This window comes from Aedes aegypti, chromosome 2 (assembly GCF_002204515.2).
Source record: "Aedes aegypti strain LVP_AGWG chromosome 2, AaegL5.0 Primary Assembly, whole genome shotgun sequence".
In the NCBI taxonomy this organism is placed as follows: Eukaryota; Metazoa; Arthropoda; class Insecta; order Diptera; family Culicidae; genus Aedes; species Aedes aegypti.
The window spans coordinates 101403395-101423454 of NC_035108.1; the positions used below are offsets into that span (position 1 = coordinate 101403395).

General features: G+C 38.6%; 1 protein-coding gene across 1 annotated transcript in view; it reads right to left on the minus strand.

Annotated features, from left to right (window-relative positions):
* Positions 1–1346: 1346 nt before the first annotated feature.
* The window catches only part of LOC5571396 (forkhead box protein biniou), a 31782-nt gene continuing 13068 nt past the window's right edge, over positions 1347–20060 (minus strand). The window contains exons 2-3 of the mRNA XM_001653596.2: positions 15493–16019; positions 1347–2025 (exon numbers count right to left, since the gene is read on the minus strand). Coding sequence (XP_001653646.2) covers positions 1571–2025; positions 15493–16019 — 982 coding nt within the window. The 3' untranslated portion in view covers positions 1347–1570. The remainder of the gene's footprint in view (positions 2026–15492; positions 16020–20060) is intronic.

Consider the following 20060-nt stretch of genomic DNA (forward strand, 5'->3'; position numbering starts at 1 on the left):
CATCCTCTCATCCCCAGTTCTGATACTGGGTGACATGAACTCACATGGTACTGGATGGGGCGAATCTTATGACGATTATAGAGCGGCTATTTTCTATGACTTATGCGACGATTTCAACTTGAACATTTTGAACACAGGTGAAGCGACACTTATTTCATCCGACGGCAAAGAAAGCCGCATTGACCTATCTTTGGGTTCAAGTTCACTATCATTCGATTGCATGTGGAAGGTTATCGATGATCCCCATGGTAGTGATCACTTGCCCATAATAACCTCTATCAGAAATAATCTTGAAAGATCAGAACAGTCAATTCAGGTTCCTTTTGACCTCACTAGGAATATCGATTGGCAAAAATTTTCATCAGCGGTAACTTTCGGTATCGAATCATTCAACACTCTCCCACCGTTGGATGAGTATCGATTCCTAACAGAATTGATTTATAAAAGTGCATTAGAATCCCAAAAACAACGAGTTCCAAGTGCATCCTTCAAAAGAAGACCAGCCACACCTGGTTGGGAACTTGTTTAGTATTGTTTCCACATAAACACTGTACATTCTGTCTCATATTTCGAACAACTTGATTCAAATTCCGAACAGCACGAATACATCATATTCAAATGAATAATTTCGCAAATAAATGTATCTGAGCTAGTTTTACTCTGGGAGAGAGGCACCGATACTACACACGAAATTTGATACAATTTTTTCCAAACTGCAAAATAACTTCAGTTTGCCAACGACAATCAAGGCAGGCTTGGTGAAAATCGGTAGTTTTCATTTGTTGTGTACCTTCGATCTTTCTGGACAAACATTGGCCACAGTTTTCTATGCGTTTAATTTTTAGTTTTTTTTTTAACAGTAAAAAGAGCCTCATTACATCATATTAAGTTAGAATAAATGGTGCTCTCGTGACGTTACTTTTGAGTGTGCGTGAATTGATTCTAATTCGATTTTTGCTACTTTTGATGAAATGTAAAAATATGCTTTGGCTAATTACGCACTTTTATCATGTTTGTCCATTGTTTAAGATCCGGGCTCACAGTGACAGTTCGTGGCAGCAAAATCTCGGCTCACTGTGACGTAGAGAAATTTTGCATTGGTTTCTCCCTCCCAGGTTTTACTGATCTCAATCTAGAGAATCATTACAACCAACAAAGTATAAAATAGATTGAAATAAATTTAAATTAAATTGACTGTTCCAGCGCAACATTTCAATCAAATCGCCATACAAAAACCGAGTGTTCGAAATATGAGTCTTTTCGGAATTAGAGATGAAACGTTACCAAGAAGAAAAAGAACAACAGGAGAGTATTATGTTGCTTAATAAAACAGTTCAAATGAGTCTATCTTTGGCATAATTTATTTACATCAATCTCAAAGAAACCGCAATATCGAAAGAACACAGCAAGAAAAGTTTCTCTACTCAAAGCAAACGCCCTAAAAACTACACTTATCGCTATTAGTACTGTAATGATCCAATTCACCCTCGGAGGTCAGAGGTCTAATGCCTTTTTTCGAACATTCTTCCATTGATCCATTCCATGATTAGTGCGCAATATTCACCCGCCATCAATTCGTAGCATATTTGCCATGCTCGTACTGCACATTGGCCGTCAGCACCGTATTCAGTCCCCCATTGGGCTCTGCAGCATGATGGTGTTGGTGATGATGATGCGGATGATGGTGCGCATGAGGAGCATGGTGCAGCTGTTGAGCCGCGAGCATCGACGAATGGTGATTACTTCCTAGTGGCGAGCCACCATAACCGGTTATCACCTTTCCACAGCCATCGGTCGTCATTCCGGTTCCCATGGCAGAGTGCTGCTGTTGCTGAGGGCTGCCATTCGGTGCCATTGATACCACTACTCCTCCTCCAGCGCCACCTGGTTGTTGCGGTCCGTTGTTTCCACCTGATGGCGACGATGATGGTTGCGAAGGCAATGAGCCGATGATCGATGGCGTCCCTCCACCACCACTACTGCCTGTGGGTTGAACCATCTGCGAGAGAGGGGCCATTTTCAAACCTGCGGGATGAAAGGAAGCATACAAAGTGTGGATTTTATTTATTGCCTTTTGCTGGGTCGCACATAGGGGTAAACGGGCAAATTTCATGACCAAAATTTTAAAAGCTGTTTGGGGTTAAGATTATTTGAAGCCAAACCTCAAAATTAAAACTAAAAATTCGATCTATTAGTCACTTGCTGGTGGTGGACTATTCGGTTGAATTTTCAACGTCAACGGCTGTTTAGTTCTCTGGATTTGTGCTCCTGAAATTTTGACATTTGGATTATTCTTCTCCTTAAAGTGACACGGAAGACCGTGTTATTTTCCCTATCTTTTGTCTCACTCTAACAATAATCATCGAAACTTGGCAAAAGTAAATCTTGAGTTTTAATGAACCGATGAAGCTGAAAATGGAATGGGTTGTGCACTACATTATAGAATTATAGTGAAAAGTGTTTCGAATCGATATATGGATTGATTCTTGAAATTTGCTTCTTACAATGGATAGGATGATTATGATGAAGTCCCGTGCGGCCTTAAATGGTTTGTTATTTCTTTTTCAGTTTTTATTTTGTTTGCTCAAATTTAAAGCAATGTTAAGGCGAAGTAGGCCGTCATTGAAATTTGTACCCGTCGTTGATGATTGTTGCTAATTCATCTAACGATTTCGAAACAAAGAAAATCAGTTAGTTTTGCACTGACATACCTGAAAAAATATCAGCATACTTTATGCATGTTAGCGTGTACAGTGATACTTTATCAAGTCAATATAAACTATCATGACTGAGTTTTATCACTTTGAAAAGCAAGCTAAAAAGTCATCATTGTTGCCAAAACGAATGACGGGCTACTTAGCCTTAAGGAAAATTTATAATTGCGTTGCATTTGCTGTCAGAAATGCGATGATAAATAATCATAACGATATCATTCAATTTAAGCCAAAATGATATTTTTGTTTACTGATTGCTGATGATTGAATGATTGATTCTTGAGTCTTATAATCATTAACCCAATCACGTTTTTTGATTAATTTAGTATAGCCATTTAAAAAGATTTGTATACAAGATTTATCGATAATCATCAAAAATATTCATCGTTAGTCAATGTATAACCCATTAGTAGCATATTTAACCCGTATCGGCCTGAGTGAAACCGAATTACTAAACCTTCACCGCTCAGCTAATATTTAAGGGGGTTTAATATTGTGTGTCAGTATATTGGAACACATATCTAGTTTCTAGAAGTGGCCAATGCAACTCGGAAATGTCCATGTGACCGGAGTTATCCTGGTGAGTCAATGGGTCATGTCGAGCAGAAAAGGGCTATTTTTTGGGACATGCCAAGTTATCTATATTTATTTGCAATCGCAATCATTTTAATTTGCATAAATCATTAAGATTTGATATTCAACATTATAAATGAAGAGTTTTGGACCGTTTATAATGTACCGAATGTAACCACTCGGACTTACAATCCCGAAGAACCGGCTATAGACTTGTGGGATACTAAACCGTTTCATTTATCTGAAAGTAGATATCAATCATTATAGTTCACAAAAAATGTGTTTGCCAACAAATTGATCACTTTAAGATAAATTGTTGGTGTCCCGGGGAATCCTAAAATGACCTATTGCAAAATCAACCAAATGCAGGAAGCATGATGATCCAATTTAATCGTTTCTAAAAACGTTCACACTTCTTAACCCTCTAATACCCAAATTTTTATTTTAGATCTGAATATCATTTTTAGTCATCTAAAATCGTTCTAAACATTTTTTGGGCAATGATTTATTTTTATTCGCAAATTTATAAATTGGTTTTTGATTTTTATAATTTTTATTTTTGAACATCCCTATCCTTTTTCATTTTTTCTTAAAGCCTCTTCTAGTTACTGATTTTTGCCAAAAATAAAAATTCAAATTTTTACAGTACTTTTAAATATATTAAATATTCAATTTTTATCTGCTATTTTTTTATTTTCCGTGTGAATAACGGAAAAAACAGGTTTGAAATTATTTTAATACCACCAAGCTTTTCTTCTGTGATAGGTTTATCGTAGAAAAATGTAAAATGTACGATTTTGTATATTACACATTAAATAAACGCCAGGCATTTGTAGGTTATATAAGAATACAATTTTTCAAACAATTTAAAAAATACAAAAAAGTTTCAAAAGTCATAAAAGCTTTTCTTATATACGTGTTATGAGTTAAGGTTTAAGCCAAAAATAAAATCATTTTGATTTCCGAGCTACGAAAAAATACACAAAATTCTAAAGTGTACCCCGTCTAAAGGCGGGGTTGGGTATTAGAGGGTTAAAATTCTTCGATATAGTGGTCACATTATATCAAATTCGTAAAACTATCTGTAACTTGAAATTTGCCTACCTCCAGGCGGACAAAAGCACAGCACCCTTTCCATCCAACCTGACCCAATAGTGACCCTCCGGAATAACTTCAGCCACAGGTATATCTCCGAGTTCCTATGACCACATTTAAAACTTAGATACGTGTACAAGTATACTGAAAAAAATAATAAAAATAATTTTATTCCGTCAAGCGGTAACAGTTTTAGTTTTTTTATTTTGTGTTCACTCAGGCCTATACGAGTTAAGGACGTCTAGTCAATACTTCCGGTCAGCTAATGAATGGTTGATTTTGGAGATGCTCTGAACGCCTTGCAGTATGCAACGAACGTGTCATCCATTTAAAAATGATTGATTTAACTCATTATTAAAAATAATCCAAATCGAAAAGCTTTTGCATGATTAATCGCTAAGTTTTGACGCAAAGCAGTACATATATTGAGTTGTTCGGTAATCAAATCCGCATGGTTTTTAAATTAATTAACTTATTACGCGTGGTAAAGATGGATGAATTATGGGATAAATTGTGAAAAAAAATCACGTGTTCGACTTGGATTCGAATTCAGGAATCTTGTATGCTAGACGAACGTTTTACCAACTTAAGTAGCGAGCCACTTGGTGACCCAATAACTCAGATGGTTACAAGTTTCGAATTCACAGATCACGTAAACCACTTTTCATAACCCATATCCATCCAACTCAGGCGATTGCTACACACGCGCGCAGAGCGAGTGCTATTTATTTAGTGTTGAAACTGTTTGCCTATCATACCCATATTGCTTCCACAACAACTGTATTAAAGAGGTGTGCAGCTGAGACGAGAATCGCGGAGACGGTCTTCTTTTTCTGCGATTGCTGTCTTGTTCCACTCAGTGTTTACATCAATCATGCGCAAGCCGTTCAAACTCTCACATGAACATCTCAACTGAAAACCATTGCGTTTGCATCAAGCCGAAGTATAAACGGCATCTACGCTCCGCTAACTGAGGTTTTAAATATTTTTTTTTTCAGCCATAAAATCGACGGGCTGCATTTGACGTTTCAATACAGCGGAATCTGGGCTGCATATGACGTTGATATTTTTCCTCTTAGCGAGTCATGCTCAGGTGTGCAGATGGAGGAAGGCCATCAACGTGTCGTTCGCATGCAAGTGATGGCATGAATTATGGGGGGACCTACCTCCCCTCCAGAAAAAGGGGGAGGGTCAAGGCACCATCCCGGACATACCATCTTTGAACCCCAACTGAGAACGAACCACTTAAATCTTGAGGGCTATCCCTCAAAAGCCCAGTACAAGTAAAATAAAACCACAGATAACAGACGTTGTAGTCCGATTGTAAAACTGTGTAAGACCATTCACGGTCATTTTAAATGGCAACACAAGTAGCAACATCGTGGTGGCGCTGTCATCGATAAGTTCCCATGACGATGTCTGTGGTGAATATGAAATATTTCAAGATACTGATTCAATTCAATTATTTGGCTTTACATCAATTATCTTGATAAAGCCTCGCCAACAATATTTCGCCAATTCCCTCGGTTCATGGCCGCTTCTCTCCATCCTCGACTGTGACCCACGCTCTCCAGGTCCTGGTGTACCTGGTCAATCCACCTAGCTCGCTGCGCCCCACGCCTTCTTGTTCCGACCGGATTCGTGGCGAACACCATCTTTACAGGGTTGTTGTCCGGCATTCTTGCAACATGCCCTGCCCAGCGTATCCTTCCAGCTTTAGCTACCTTCACGATACTGGGTTCGCCGTAGAGTTGAGCGAGCTCGTGGTTCATCCTTCGCCGCCACACGCCGTTCTCCTGCACGCCGCCGAAGATCGTCCTTAGCACTCGGCGTTCGAAAACCCCAAGAGCTTGCAAGTCCTCCTCGAGCATAGTCCACGCCTCATGCCCATAGAGGACTACCGGTCTTATGAGCGTTTTGTACATCGTGCATTTGGTGCGGGGGTGAATCTTTCTTGACCGCAGTTTCTTCTGGAGCCCATAGTAGGCACGACTTCCGCTGATGATGCGCCTTCGTATTTCCCGACTAACATTGTTGTCAGCCGTCAACAAGGATCCGAGGTAGACGAACTCGTCCACCACCTCGAAGGTATCCCCGTCTATCGTAAACACTGCTTCCTAGACGGGCCTTGTCGCGCTCAGTTCCGCCAACCAGCATGTACTTTGTTTTCGACGCATTCACCATTAGCCCGACTCTTGTTGCTTCGCGTTTCAGGCGGGTGAACAAATCTGCCACCGTTTCAAATTTTCTCCCAATAATATCCATGTCGTCCGCGAAGCAAACAAATTGTCCGGATCTCGTGAAAATCGTGCCTCGACTGTTAAGTCCGGCTCTCCGCATGACACCTTCAAGCGCAATATTGAACAACAGGCACGAAAGTCCGTCGCCCTGTCGTAGTCCCCGCCGAGACTCGAACGAACTGGAGTGTTCGCCAGAGATCTTCACGCAGTTTTGCACACCGTCCATCGTTGCTCTGATCAATCTTGTGAGCTTCCCGGGAAAGCTGTTCTCGTCCATGATTTTCCATAGCTCTATGCGGTCGATACTATCGTATGCCGCCTTGAAATCGATGAACAAATGGTGCGTAGGGACCTGGTACTCACGGCATTTCTGGAGGATTTGCCGCACGGAAAAGATCTGGTCCGTTGTCGAGCGGCCGTCGATGAAACCTGCTTGATAACTTCCCACGAACTCGTTTGCTATAGGTGATAGACGACGGAAGAGAATCTGGGATAGCACTTTATAGGCGGCGTTTAGGATGGTGATTGCACGATAATTTTCACACTCCAGTTTGTCGCCCTTTTTGTAGATAGGGCATATAACGCCTTGCTTCCACTCCTCCGGTAGCTGTTCCGTTTCCCAGATTCTGACTATCAGCCGATGCAGACAAGCGGCCAACCTGTCCGGGCCCATCTTGATGAGTTCGGCTCCGATACCATCTTTGCCAGCGGCTTTGTTGTTCTTGAGCTGTTGAATGGCATCCTTAACTTCCCCCATCGTGGGAGCTGGTTGGTTTCCGCTGTCCGCTGCGCTGACGTAGCCATCGCCTTCGTTGTCCTGACCTTCTGTGCCTGTGTTCTCTGTGCCATTCAGGTGTTCATCGTAGTGCTGCTTCCACCTTTCAATCACCTCGCGTCCGTCCGTCAAGATGCTCCCATCCTTATCCCGGCACATCTCAGCTCGCGGCACGAAGCCTTTGCGGGATGTGTTGAGCTTCTGATAGAACTTCCGCGTTTCTTGAGAACGGTACTCCATCTCTTGGCATTCCACTTTTTGTCCCGGAATAAGCGGGTTTGCTGTTTCCGCTTCAGTCTGTATCGTTCCACGTTTTGCCGCGTACCATGCTGCAGCATTGCAGCCCGCGCTGCATTCTTCTCCTCTAAAACCTTCTGGCACTCCTCGTCGAACCAATCGTTTTTTGAGCTCCGTTCCACATATCCGACAACGTTTTCGGCAGCGTCGTTAATGGCTGCTTTGACTGTCCTCCAGCAGTCCTCAAGAGGGGCCCTATCGAGCTCGCCCTCATCCGGCAACGCTGCCTCAAGATGCTGCGCGTACGCATTGGCGACATCCGGTTGTTTCAGCCGCTCGAGATTGTACCGGGGCGGGCGTCGGTACCGTACATTGTTGATGACGGATAGTTTTGGGCGCAGTTTCACCATCACCAGGTAGTGGTCGGAGTCAATGTTGGCGCCACGATAGGTTCTGACGTCAAGATACTGATATTCACCACTGATTGACGCAATTCGCTGTGTGGCATGGCAGTGCTAGTGATTGCAAGGAGTTTCAGTTTGAATATTTACATAGGTTTCCAGATTTTTTTTTGTTCTAGCATAAACATCTGTTATCTGTGATCAAACTATAAAACGGGTTTTTTTTTTATGATGCGGGTAACATTGATAATGAGAGAGCCACAACATACTAAACGAAATAATATAATTTCTGTTAATCAGTTAAGAAAAACAAATACAAAAGTAATGACAAGTATTACAATCGGACTTCAACGTCTGTTATCTGTGGTAATGAATAAAAATTCATGTAATTCTACGTCTTTTGGGTGCACAAACCGAATGATGTAAATGTGTGTCGAATTTAAGATACGTTAATGTCTGGGGAAATATCGATCACACTTCCATCGTTTTCGTGTTTTGCAACATGTAATACAGGTCGGACTCGTTTATCCGTAGTATCATTTTTTTTTCTCTCCGGATAATCGAATCATCCGGATATTCGAATCACTAAGAAAAATTTGAAATCTATGACAAAAGAACTTAAATATTATCTTTTTTCGTTATTTTATTTATATGATGCTATGGCGCAGCCAGAATTTTTTTCTAGGAGCAGTACAGGGGTCTTTGCAAGAAAAAAAAACAATTTTGACCAGCGTACACAAAAAACCACTTTTTCAAACCCCCTTTTCTTGAATACGTACTAAACTGCAAAACCATCCATATTGTATATTGCAATACCAAATTATCTCAGATTTATGCATACAAATAGAAAAACAAGAACATCAAAAAACAAATTCCGGATAATCGAGTCTAAAATTCCGGATAATCGAATCCCGGATAATCGAGTCCCCGGATAATCGAGTCTCCGGATAATCGAGTCCGACCTGTATTCCATTTTTTGTGCAATACATCTTCAAGAGTGCGTTTTTGTGTCGTTTCATCACTTACATCAGTCATAAGGCGGTATCCACAAATTACGTAACGCTCTAAGGGGGGAGGGGGTTGGCTCGAGCGTTACGACTCATACAAAATTTAAAAAAATTCCATACAAAAAGCGTTACGAAGGGTGGGAGGGGGTCGAAAATTTCCAATTTTAGCGTTACGTAATAAATGGATGCCGCCTAACGACAATTACGTCCACAGTAATTTACATTATTTTTAAGATTGTAGAACTTGAATACGATCTTAAATTTCTTGATGATAAGCTTTTTTGGGGCATCCTGAGTGGCTGGAGTCCGCGGCTACAAAGCAAAAACATGCGGAAAGTGTCTGGGTTCGATTCCCATCAGTTCAGGATCTTTTCGTTAGGAAATTTCCTTGATTTCTCTGAGCATAGAGTATAATCGTACCTGCCACACGATATACGAATGCAAAAATGACAACTTTGGCAAAGAAAGCTCTCAGTAAATAACTGTGGAAGTGCTAATAAAAACACTAAGCTGAGAAGCAGGCTCTGTCCCAGTGAGAACGTTAATGCCAAGAATAAGAAGAAGAGAAGCATTTTTAAAAATTGAGCGTTGTTGTTATAATCAAAATCAGAAATTTCTATATAGGGAATATTCCGAACACTTAAGGCCAACAGTGACTTCAAATGCATCTGAAAGGCATAAATTAGCTGACATTTGCGGAAATTATAATTTCTCCGCAAGGTCTTACTGTTAGCTATTGGGTGTGCCGATAAAGTGGCTCATTTAAACTTATTTAGAATTGTTTTTACGTAAAAGCTCGAAACAACATTTTGATTCAAATGCCGAACACTGTGTTCATTATGTCTCATATTCCGAACACCTTGATTCAAATTCCGAACAGCGCGAATAAATCGTATTCAAGTGAATAATTTCCCAATTAAATTCATCTGAGCTAGTTTTACTGGTCTAAAACTAGAGAATCAATTCTACTCTCGAGGTATAAAATAGATTGGAATACGTTAAAATTGAATTGCAGTTGACTGCCATTTCCTCAAAATTTGATGACATATTTCAGCGAAACATTTCAAACAAATCGTCATACAAAAACCGAGTGTTCGGGATTTGAGACAAAACTGTAACTTTATCGTTTACCAATACGAATCCTTTCCCATATCCAAACTCTTAAAATTTTCTTGTGGAAATGCAGAGGACTCTTCGGCTTCCATAAAGCTAGTAAAACGTCAACATTTCCCTCCCATCCCCAAATTGACCTGCATTCGGACGCTGATGGCGCCGGTATTGTTTGTCATAATAATGAGAGCACTAGTACTTATACTTTGAAGATGCTGCTGATCCTGAGCAACATCTGTTGGTTCCCTGTGTAAGTACTGTAATAACGGAGTAGTAATAAAATCCTAAAATTTTTGGAATCTTGTTTTTATTTAAAAAGACGAAAGAGCATGTTCTTGCAACCACTTTAGCAATTTTTCCTGTTAAAATAACGGTTATATCACATTTAAAATATAATTTTAAAAATTGGTTCAATTTTGAACCTTGACACTTTAGATCATGTTTGACATTCACTAAGTCGGCAACAACGCCACAGGGGCTCATCTTTTTAAAACTGGGGTTGTTTATATTTAACATTTCGGAAGGGACACGGAAAACAAAATACACCCAAAATTTGAGTTTAAACCAAGGGGTGTGACAAAATCTGTTTTTTTTTTTGCCTTAAACCAACGAAAGTCATACACAAATTGAGTAAATATGTGTTTCTGGCCTGAACTTAATCGTTTGGTACTAAAATTAAGACAGGGCTTTAGGCCCCTATTGCGGGTGGTTAATCATGCTTATGAACTCTGTACTTTAATGCATCAAATCGAATCCACGTTCTCTATCAATATTCTCCAATTAAATTTCAACAGCAATTATGTCAAACAGTAGCCCGGTTATGGGTTTCCATGCGTTTATATGTTCATTATCATTGGTGCATTCAAAATGTATGTATATTAGTATGTAATCGATAACTAATATACCAGTATTTCAACTACCGAAAAGCTAAACATTACATATAGTTTGCAATTGGATTAAATGGACAAATTGATGTGAAGTTTTTGGAAGGGTTTGTGTTTGGAAGGGCATCTAATTCTTCCAATTCATCTTGGAAGCGTTGTGTTTGGAAGGGCATCTAATTCTTCCGAAAGAGGTGCACTTTGCGAAAAAGGACCACGTGATTATTGAGCTGAAATCGAATTCAGGTTAACTTCTGCGTTCATGAGTCCTCTCATGGCGTAGGGCTAACGCGCCCTAACTAGAGATCAGGGAGTCGTGATTTCGATTCTCACTGAGAAGACGTGTAACTTTTTCGCAAAACTTCACATCAATTTGTCCATTTAATCCAATTGCAAACTATATGTAATGTTTAGCTTTTCGGTAGTTGTTAAACTTCCACTCGGCTGGTTAGCCGTAAACAACGATTCATAATTAAAAATAAGTATACCAGTATTTGATTTGAAAATATAATATTAAAATCTTTAAAACAAATTAAAAAGGACATTTTTGTATTTTCTTCCAAAACACTATCATAGTTACCCCGTTTCACGATTGATACCATTAAAAACACATACAAAGGTGTCTTAAAAATTTCCAAAATTTTAATTTTGAATTAGGTCTAGGATTTTGCTCCAGTCACGCCTATGTGGGTCGGTGGGACAATGTTTCAGTCGAATATTTTCGACGGCTCATAAATCATACAATCTTAATCGATGCCCAAAGTGATGTTTCAACAGATTTTCGTCCGCTTCACACTTGCTTTTGCTCCGCTTAAGGTTTCATCGGTTCGGTAAAGAGCAGCTCGTTGTTGACAATGGGAATCAATGCTTTTCGAAAAACTGGAACTTGGAGTTGAGAAAAGAAAGGAGTGAAAATCGTGACGCGGAGGAATGACTCAAATTACCTACTTTGACACAGCGTTTATTAATCATTGGTATCAAGTTGAAACGAGATTCGTCTTTAAAATCTTCCAGTAAAAGTTAACATATACAGTCAGATCTCCTTATGAGGTACCGCGGGGCAAGTGGGTAAATGGGGTAAGTGAAAACAATTGATATATTTTACTGAATATGTGAATTAACATTTTAAACTCATGCGTAAACCTTTTAGGCCATTGAGAACATTACGATAGGTAAGAGATTTCTGAGATGTTTCAGCCATTATTGCATAATAGAGCGAAAAATTGTTAACCTGTCAACTGTTACTCCGTAACAAGTTGGCAGCGTACAATCTTATTTTAATATTTTCAGTGGAAAAAAGTTGCGGAAAATAATTTCCTGTACCACTTCTTAGTTATCCTCTGTGACAGTTTCAAACTGCAATAAAAAAAAGTTTTAGAATTAATTCGACCTAGACCTAAAAATAACTTAATTTAAACACCGTCAATTTTCTTATCAGGTGGGGCAAGTGAAAAGTTTATCATTAGAGATTGAATTTGTGTTTTCTCTTTAAGTAGCCATAAGTAAGCATGGTTCGCAATTATCATAGAAAAACATAACGTGCTGATAATTCAAGAAACTCTATACTCAAGCGTTAAAAGCTATTAGAAATCATGGAACTTCTCTAGAAGATGTTGCCAAACATTACAACATTAATATGTCTACTTCAATTAAAAGGAAGACGTTGACTGAAAAGTTGTAATATTAGAGAACACACGGAAATCTCGTGGAATGTCTATGTAAAGCTAGTTCAAAACATAAAAATGGGGTATAGGTCTATTCACATAAAAAAGATTCTAAATACGTTATTGAAGGATTCCGTTTGATTTCTCCCGAAGAGTTATCGGACGTCATATCCGACTTTTTAAAAAACAAATAACGAGCGGTGGAAATTTTACAGAGCAGAAATGCAATTGCTGTCCTATAATGTAAGAACTAGCATTGGAAATGTTGCAGTTATAATGGTGTCGATTCATTTCAACTAACATAACTGAACAGAAGAAAATTCAAGTGAAAAGAATAACATTTTCTTTGTTTACATGTTACTTATGTTATTGTTCATTCGGAAGTTTTAACAAATGTTAAAGCTAATAGAAATCGTGAAAATAACTGTTTGTTTTTGAATTTATTGTTCAAAGCAGTAAACTTTTCACTTGCCTCACTTTTGGGGCAAGTGAAAATTAAGGAGACATTTTTCAAAAAACTTTTTCTGTATTTTTTTCTTAAATTTTTCATAAAAATCAATTTCAGCATGCTGCTTATATTTGGTGGGAGTCAAGTTAAAAATATACACGACCTCATTTGTTTCAATTTAAAGTCTCTAGAATTTGAAGAATCTCAACTATGCGAATTCCATTACCCACTTGCCCCACGGTACCTTATAAAAATGATTAGAGATGTGTGTAAATGTTCAGTTTGCGTTACAGTAATCCCAGAAAGTTTATTTTTTGGCTCTTTTGAAAAGAATCTCAATAATGAGAATTTAAAAAAGTAGATTTGAGTACCTTGTACCCTTCCATTCCGCCATAATTACTTATCTTTGACAGATACGCGTATTTCGACTACCACTTGTAGCCTTCTTCAGTGTCAGTTACTCGTATTCAATGGATACGGGTAACTGACACTGAAGAAGGCTACAAGTGGTAGTCGAAATACGCGTATCTGTCAAAGATAATCAAAGATAAGAATTAAAAGGTAGTCAAATCTACTTTTTTAATTCTCTTCATTTGGTTTTTATTAGGTATCCTCCAACAAAGATCCATCAGAGATAGAATCGTGAACCGACTGCAATTAAATATGAGTAGATGTTAAGGGGGGATGGAAGGTGAATCACGGGTAGTTTTTTTCAGCTTATGGAAATTTGTTAGCAAACATAATCTCTAATTGTATCACGTAGACCAAGATTTTGGGAATGTGATTGAATTTGGAACCGAATAACAAATTTTACTAGCTCTTAGAAGAAATCATGTGGTCGGTGGAGGAGATAGAGGTGATTAAAATCGAGCTTCGTAATTCATTGGTGACCTGATTGGAGACCAGACTGTATTATTCATTTCTCTTTCACCGAAACCGCGTGTACAACAACTTGTTGAACCTTCTTTCTGCAGTCAGCAACAAATGCTGCTACTCTTCACGCCGAAAAATGATTTATACACGCTTCTCCTCTAAGGCCGGGGCAACAATAAGTGAAACTGTCAACAGGGCACATTCGACATCGATTAAGATTCCTAAAGTAGCACCGAGAACAACGTTCGATTCGAAACGAACCAGAAACAAAGAGTCCCATTCATCAAGTAAGAAAGTATCATGCCTGTACAGTTACAAATCATACACGGTTATGGATCACCGAATATCATACATTGATGTGAGCTATTTTTGCGTTATCATACAAATTGCCTCCTATTATTTGTAATAATAAGCATAATAATTGGTATTACACGACTATCGAAATATTGTCGTTTTCCTTGAACAATATCATCAGCATGCATAAGCTCTCACAGATTTAACTTACAAGATTCTTGAGGCCTTCCTCAGCCGAGTGGTTAGAGTCCGCGGGTACAAAGCAAAGCCATGCTGAAGATGTCTGGGTTCAATTCCCGGTCAGTCCAGGATCTTTTCGTAATGGAAATTTCCTTGACTTCCCTGGGCATAAAGTATCATCGTACATGCCACACGATATACAAATGCGAAAATGGCAAATCTGGCTAAGAAAGCTCTCAGTTAATAACTGTGGAAGCGCTTAGAACCAGGGTTGGGAAAAAATCTGAAATTCACTCTACAGTAGTCAAATAAAGCCAATCACAGTCAGCGAAGCCAGTGAAACTCACGCCCATCGCTGCTGTAGGCAAAAAGCCTTGAAAATTGCAAAACATCCGTTGCTAAGGGCAACTCAAAATTACTGTAGAAAAATGTTCTATTTCTCGCTGCATTTCCCGCATTCAGAGCCTACAATGACACTACTTGTTTAGAGAAAATCATGTACCCGATATAGGCTACTTGATGAGATTCACGATTTTAAACTACTGTAGTGAGAGAGCCACGTGATTTTCGCGAAATTCAAGCCTACTACTATTACCATTCCCAGCACTGCTTAGAACACTACGCTGAGTAGCAGGCTCTGTCCCAGTGGGGACGTCAATGCCAAGAAGAAGAAGACAAGTGATTCCAGGAACTGTTTGTTTTTCACAATTATGGATCACTTTCAAACAGAGTAGATTTCTGTCAGTTTCAACATAGAACTTCCTTTTTTATGCAATAGTATCAAAAACAAAACACTTTAATAAGCTGGTATTATCTAAGAGTCAAATGCAGTTTTTAAATTGTTGACCGTTTGTGGGTTATCCTATGATCTTTTCACCCAATATGTTATAATTTGTAATTTGTAATTTGAACTTTATTATAAACGATAACCTGTTAGTTGAACTTTACATCGGGCCAAGGAAAGATTGATCCATAACTGTAGGGTTATGGTAACACTTACCATTATCGATGTTGTAGGAACCGGAGCCGAACGAGTAGTTGCCATAATCTAGCACACTTGAGCTTTGGCCCTGCTGGCCTGGGGAACCCGTCGGAGGTTGATGATCGTGCAGTGACGTGTGGGTAATTTTCGAGTACTGGCTCAGCCCCTCCGACGGATAATGCCACGTGTCAGCACCAAAACCTTGTCCATTCGCGCTGGGATAATCATACGAGCTGTACGGTTGCGAAATGTAACCACTTGGAAGCTCGGGAACCGTGATTTCGTAACCGCTCGTACCGGCCGGATAGAAGGCACTTCCACCGGCATACGCTTTGAGCTGTTGCTTCCGCCGGAAACCGCGAGGCCTTCGCCGTAAACTGCCCTCGTCTTCGAACATGTACTCAGCCGAGGCGTCGATGGTCCAGTAGTGACCCTTGCCCGGCTTGCCGCACTCTTTGGGCAGCTTCTTGAAGCATTCGTTCAGACTTAGATTGTGCCGGACGGAGTTTTTCCATCCGTTGTACTCCCCGTTGAAGAAGTCGTACCTGTGGGTTGGAAACGGTTGATCATGTAGCAGAATAAAGAAGATTCACAAAATAAGATAAATAAACAAGGAGTGACCAATAATTCTTTATCCCCTGATGAAGATCCAAATCGGGATCGAAACGTTGGAACGAGAATAATCATTTATTTAGACTGCAGGCCAGAAAAATTACCGCAATAACTAATTTAGCCGAGAATTACCAAATAAATAAACAACTTATAATTTATTTAAAATATTTAAATTTGGCTTGTTTCACCTGAAGAAAACTGGACAACGACAAGGGACCCTAAATAACCGTAGTGTCAAACGAGCTGCTTTTCAGCAAGGCCATGCTGAGGGTCATGGGTTTGAATCTGGTCAAGGATAATTTCGTAACGGATTTTTTTTTCTTTCTATGAATATCTAGGTCGTTATATCTTCGTGCTTATCGTAAGTGTACCAGTTATAGACATAGTGATTCCCTATTTCGCCATACGTAATAACTTTAATGTCTTCAAATTTTGAAATTTTTTGTGTGTTGTAGTAGTTAAATTTAAGGTGTATCTTGATGTTAAAGCATTCAAAAAGACTTAAAACTGTGAAAGTTATCAAAATGTTCCCTATGGCCAAATAGGGAACCACTATGGCCATAACTGGTACACTTTCCCCACATGCAAAAATTGTCAATTGGCAGAGTGCTCTCAGTTAATAACTGTGGAAATGTTCAAAAAAACACTAAGCAGAGAAGCAGGTGTCCTGTCCTATTCGACAAATTGTATAGCAATTTGATGGCCTAATTTACCACAGTATTCAAACTACATGTGTCAGTTTCGCAATCATGGGGGGGGGTATTGTTGGTAAAAACTCCTCCCAGAGGACAAAAAAATATATGACTTACCATACTGAAATTTACAAACACCGTAGCAGTAGGTTTTAATAACAGTTATTTTGTTCTAGATTGTGTTTTCTTTATTAATAGACCTTGAGGAGTTTTATAAAAACATAATTTTCTCACTTATAACGATAAATTTACTACATGCATATGTTTTTCAAACATACATGTGGCTATATTGAATTTCTTAACAGGTGATTGGTGTAACAACCGGAGCTTTAACAATCTTGTAGTTGGAGCAGCATTTAACGACCTTCAAGACACGTGATTTGTTGGAGAAGCATTTCTTTTGTATTCAATGATTAAAGCCTGTACTCGAAAAAATTGCACCAGACAAAAGTGTTTGCCAAAAATTTATTTTAAATCGGACTTTCCTGGAACTTTCAGGGAATGAACTAATACATATGGATTATGTTTCGGCATTATTACTTTATTCAATGTCCTTTCCATCGCTAAACGCCCGCACCTTTCCCTTAAGACCCCTCTTTACATGTTGTGCAATGCTGGAGCCAACCTTTTTGGTCACTTTCATTCATGCTTTCTTCAATTTCAGCTCGTTTTTAAACACCTTGGACGATTTTCGAACTTTGGCCTTCATCATAGCCCAAAATTTTTCCACCGGACGAATTTATGATAAATTTGGGGGATCGGCAGTTTTTGGTACAGAAACAACGTTATTGTTTCTGTTCCAATCCAACGTCGATCGCACGTAATGCCAGATCCGGCCAAAATAATGTCTCGCCGTGACAACGCAGGAAGGGCAACAGACTAGAGTGTCCATTTCCCGGCCGTTTTGCTTGTCCCGGGATTCAGGACAAAAACTGATGCTTGTCCCTGGAAATCCCGCAATCCCGGGATTTTTCACATTTTTAATTAAACCAGTATTTTTATTGAAATGAAAGTAAAGTTTCATCAATACAATGTTTTTGAAATGAAATATAAGGATAAACAAATAAATTTTCCAAGATAAGAAGTCAATTGATATATATAATATTTCACTCAAACACGTAGGTACACTCAGGCCAATGCAACAGTGAAATAATCATGTAAGTATATTAGCACGCTCTTAAGCCATTTATTGACATACAAACACCATTCCATTTTTATTTATATAAAAGTTCATCAAAAACACAAAAGTGTACAAACTTTAGAACAAGCATCACCATATTAGAACTTGTTGATAAGAAACTCTGTTGTAAAGTTTTATGACTTAACTTATAGCTGTTTGTATAAGTCTCCCAATTAACCTTTTAGTCTCCATGTGGAGAAGGAGTTCATATCTGCTCAAAGATCAAGAATCCAGCAAATTTGGGATGGCAACGTGCGTGACGTGGTAACGTGCAGTATCAACAGTTTCTTAAATCGTCATCCATTTCAGCCCTTTACCGCTTCCTCGATGCAAATTTATTATATGGAGATTCCAAAATTTTCTATAGATTGCTTATTTTTGCTGGACCTCTTCGCCTTTCCCTTGGAACAGGATTTAATAAATGGCTGTTTGCTATAATTCGTGCAATACTATCGAGTTTCAGAGATAGAAGATTATGTCCAAAATATGACGGGGTCGACAGTCTTATCAAAAATAAAGTAAACTCGATCATATCTCTTGCCGTTGCCCAAACATTCTTAAATTCATTCCCAACTGCATCTCTTATAAAAAAGAACTGAACATATATGGGATCGTCCATTAATCATGCAAGGAGTAAAGCGAGAGTGCGAGGGTTTGAGATATTTAACGTGCCATACAAATTATTCTTTATTTTCATACAAAAATTAATACCATAGGCAGGGGGGTCGAAATACCGCCAAAACTATCTAACGTAATTAATGGACGCCTCTATGTCTATCAAATTCACATAAATTCTTTGATGCTATGTTATACAGTGGGATTCCGTTTTTGGCAACACAGTCGAAATTTTCAGTTGCCAAAAACGGAACCGTGCCAAAATCGGAACCCATTTTTTATTTCAAGAATATCATTTGGGCGTTGTTATATCATCATTATGGAACCAAATGATGACCAGATTTGCGAACAATCCATTTCGAAGCAGATTTTCGTGGGATAGGACTATTCTATTTATCTATAAACCCGTCATATAAATTGTGACAGACGTTCCATATACTTTTCATTGCTGAAATATCTTCAATGACGTTTTGTAAACTTTATTTTAACTATGTGTTTACACATGCAATATAAAAACAATAATCGCATAAGTGACGTTTATTCAAGAACTGAAAAATTCCTTTAATAGTATAAGAATACAGAAATGCAATATATTTCTTTAGGAATGTATTTACAAAAACAGTTCTAGGTGTTACAGAACTGGATGATAATTCTAATTCATTGAACATAACAAATCAGTTCATATTTTAAGCTCAAGTGTCAGTGACTCAAAGATTATATTTTTTGCATACTAAGGCATCTCAGAAACAGCTTAATATCAATTGCTGTACACAAAGACTATGATAATTTTCGAAACAGAATATTGACTAAGCCTTCAAAAGGATTTTCCATAGAAATATGGATTCTTCTAGAATTAATTACAAAAAAAAACAGAACCGTGATGCTCAAAATGCGGCCCGCAAGCCGCAAGAGCACCCCTTAATTGAAGACCATTATTTCGTAGAATACACAAATTAGTGATGAGAAACACTTCAATTTGAAATGATATTTAATTGTATTTAGAAGTTGAGCTTATACGTTATAAATCAATCATATATATTTAACAGAAATTTACAGGATCCTCGAGAGCCGATAAGAATCTTCGTGTGTCCGTTAAGATTCCACAGGAACCCGCTAGAACTCTGAAGTGTCTCGCTAGGCTATCCAATAACTTGCTAGGAATTTTGCGAATATCGCTTGGAATAGCAAGATTCCGCTGTGATATCGCGGAAATTCTCTAAAGTTCATAAGGACTTCCTAGAGTACCACTAACAATCTCCAAATTCCGCTGAAACGAGGATCTCGTAAGAAACATTTTGATTTATTCATGAGGCTCACATCCTTGATTAACCCCTTTACCGGCAGCTTATTTTTTTACCGCAATAAAAATATTCAAACCTTGATAAGGCTGATACAAATATTAAATTTCTTTTATGTCCGAGACCACTTGGAAGGTACGAGGGGGGGGATAAAAATAAATAAGGAACAAAAAAATAAAAATGAAAAAA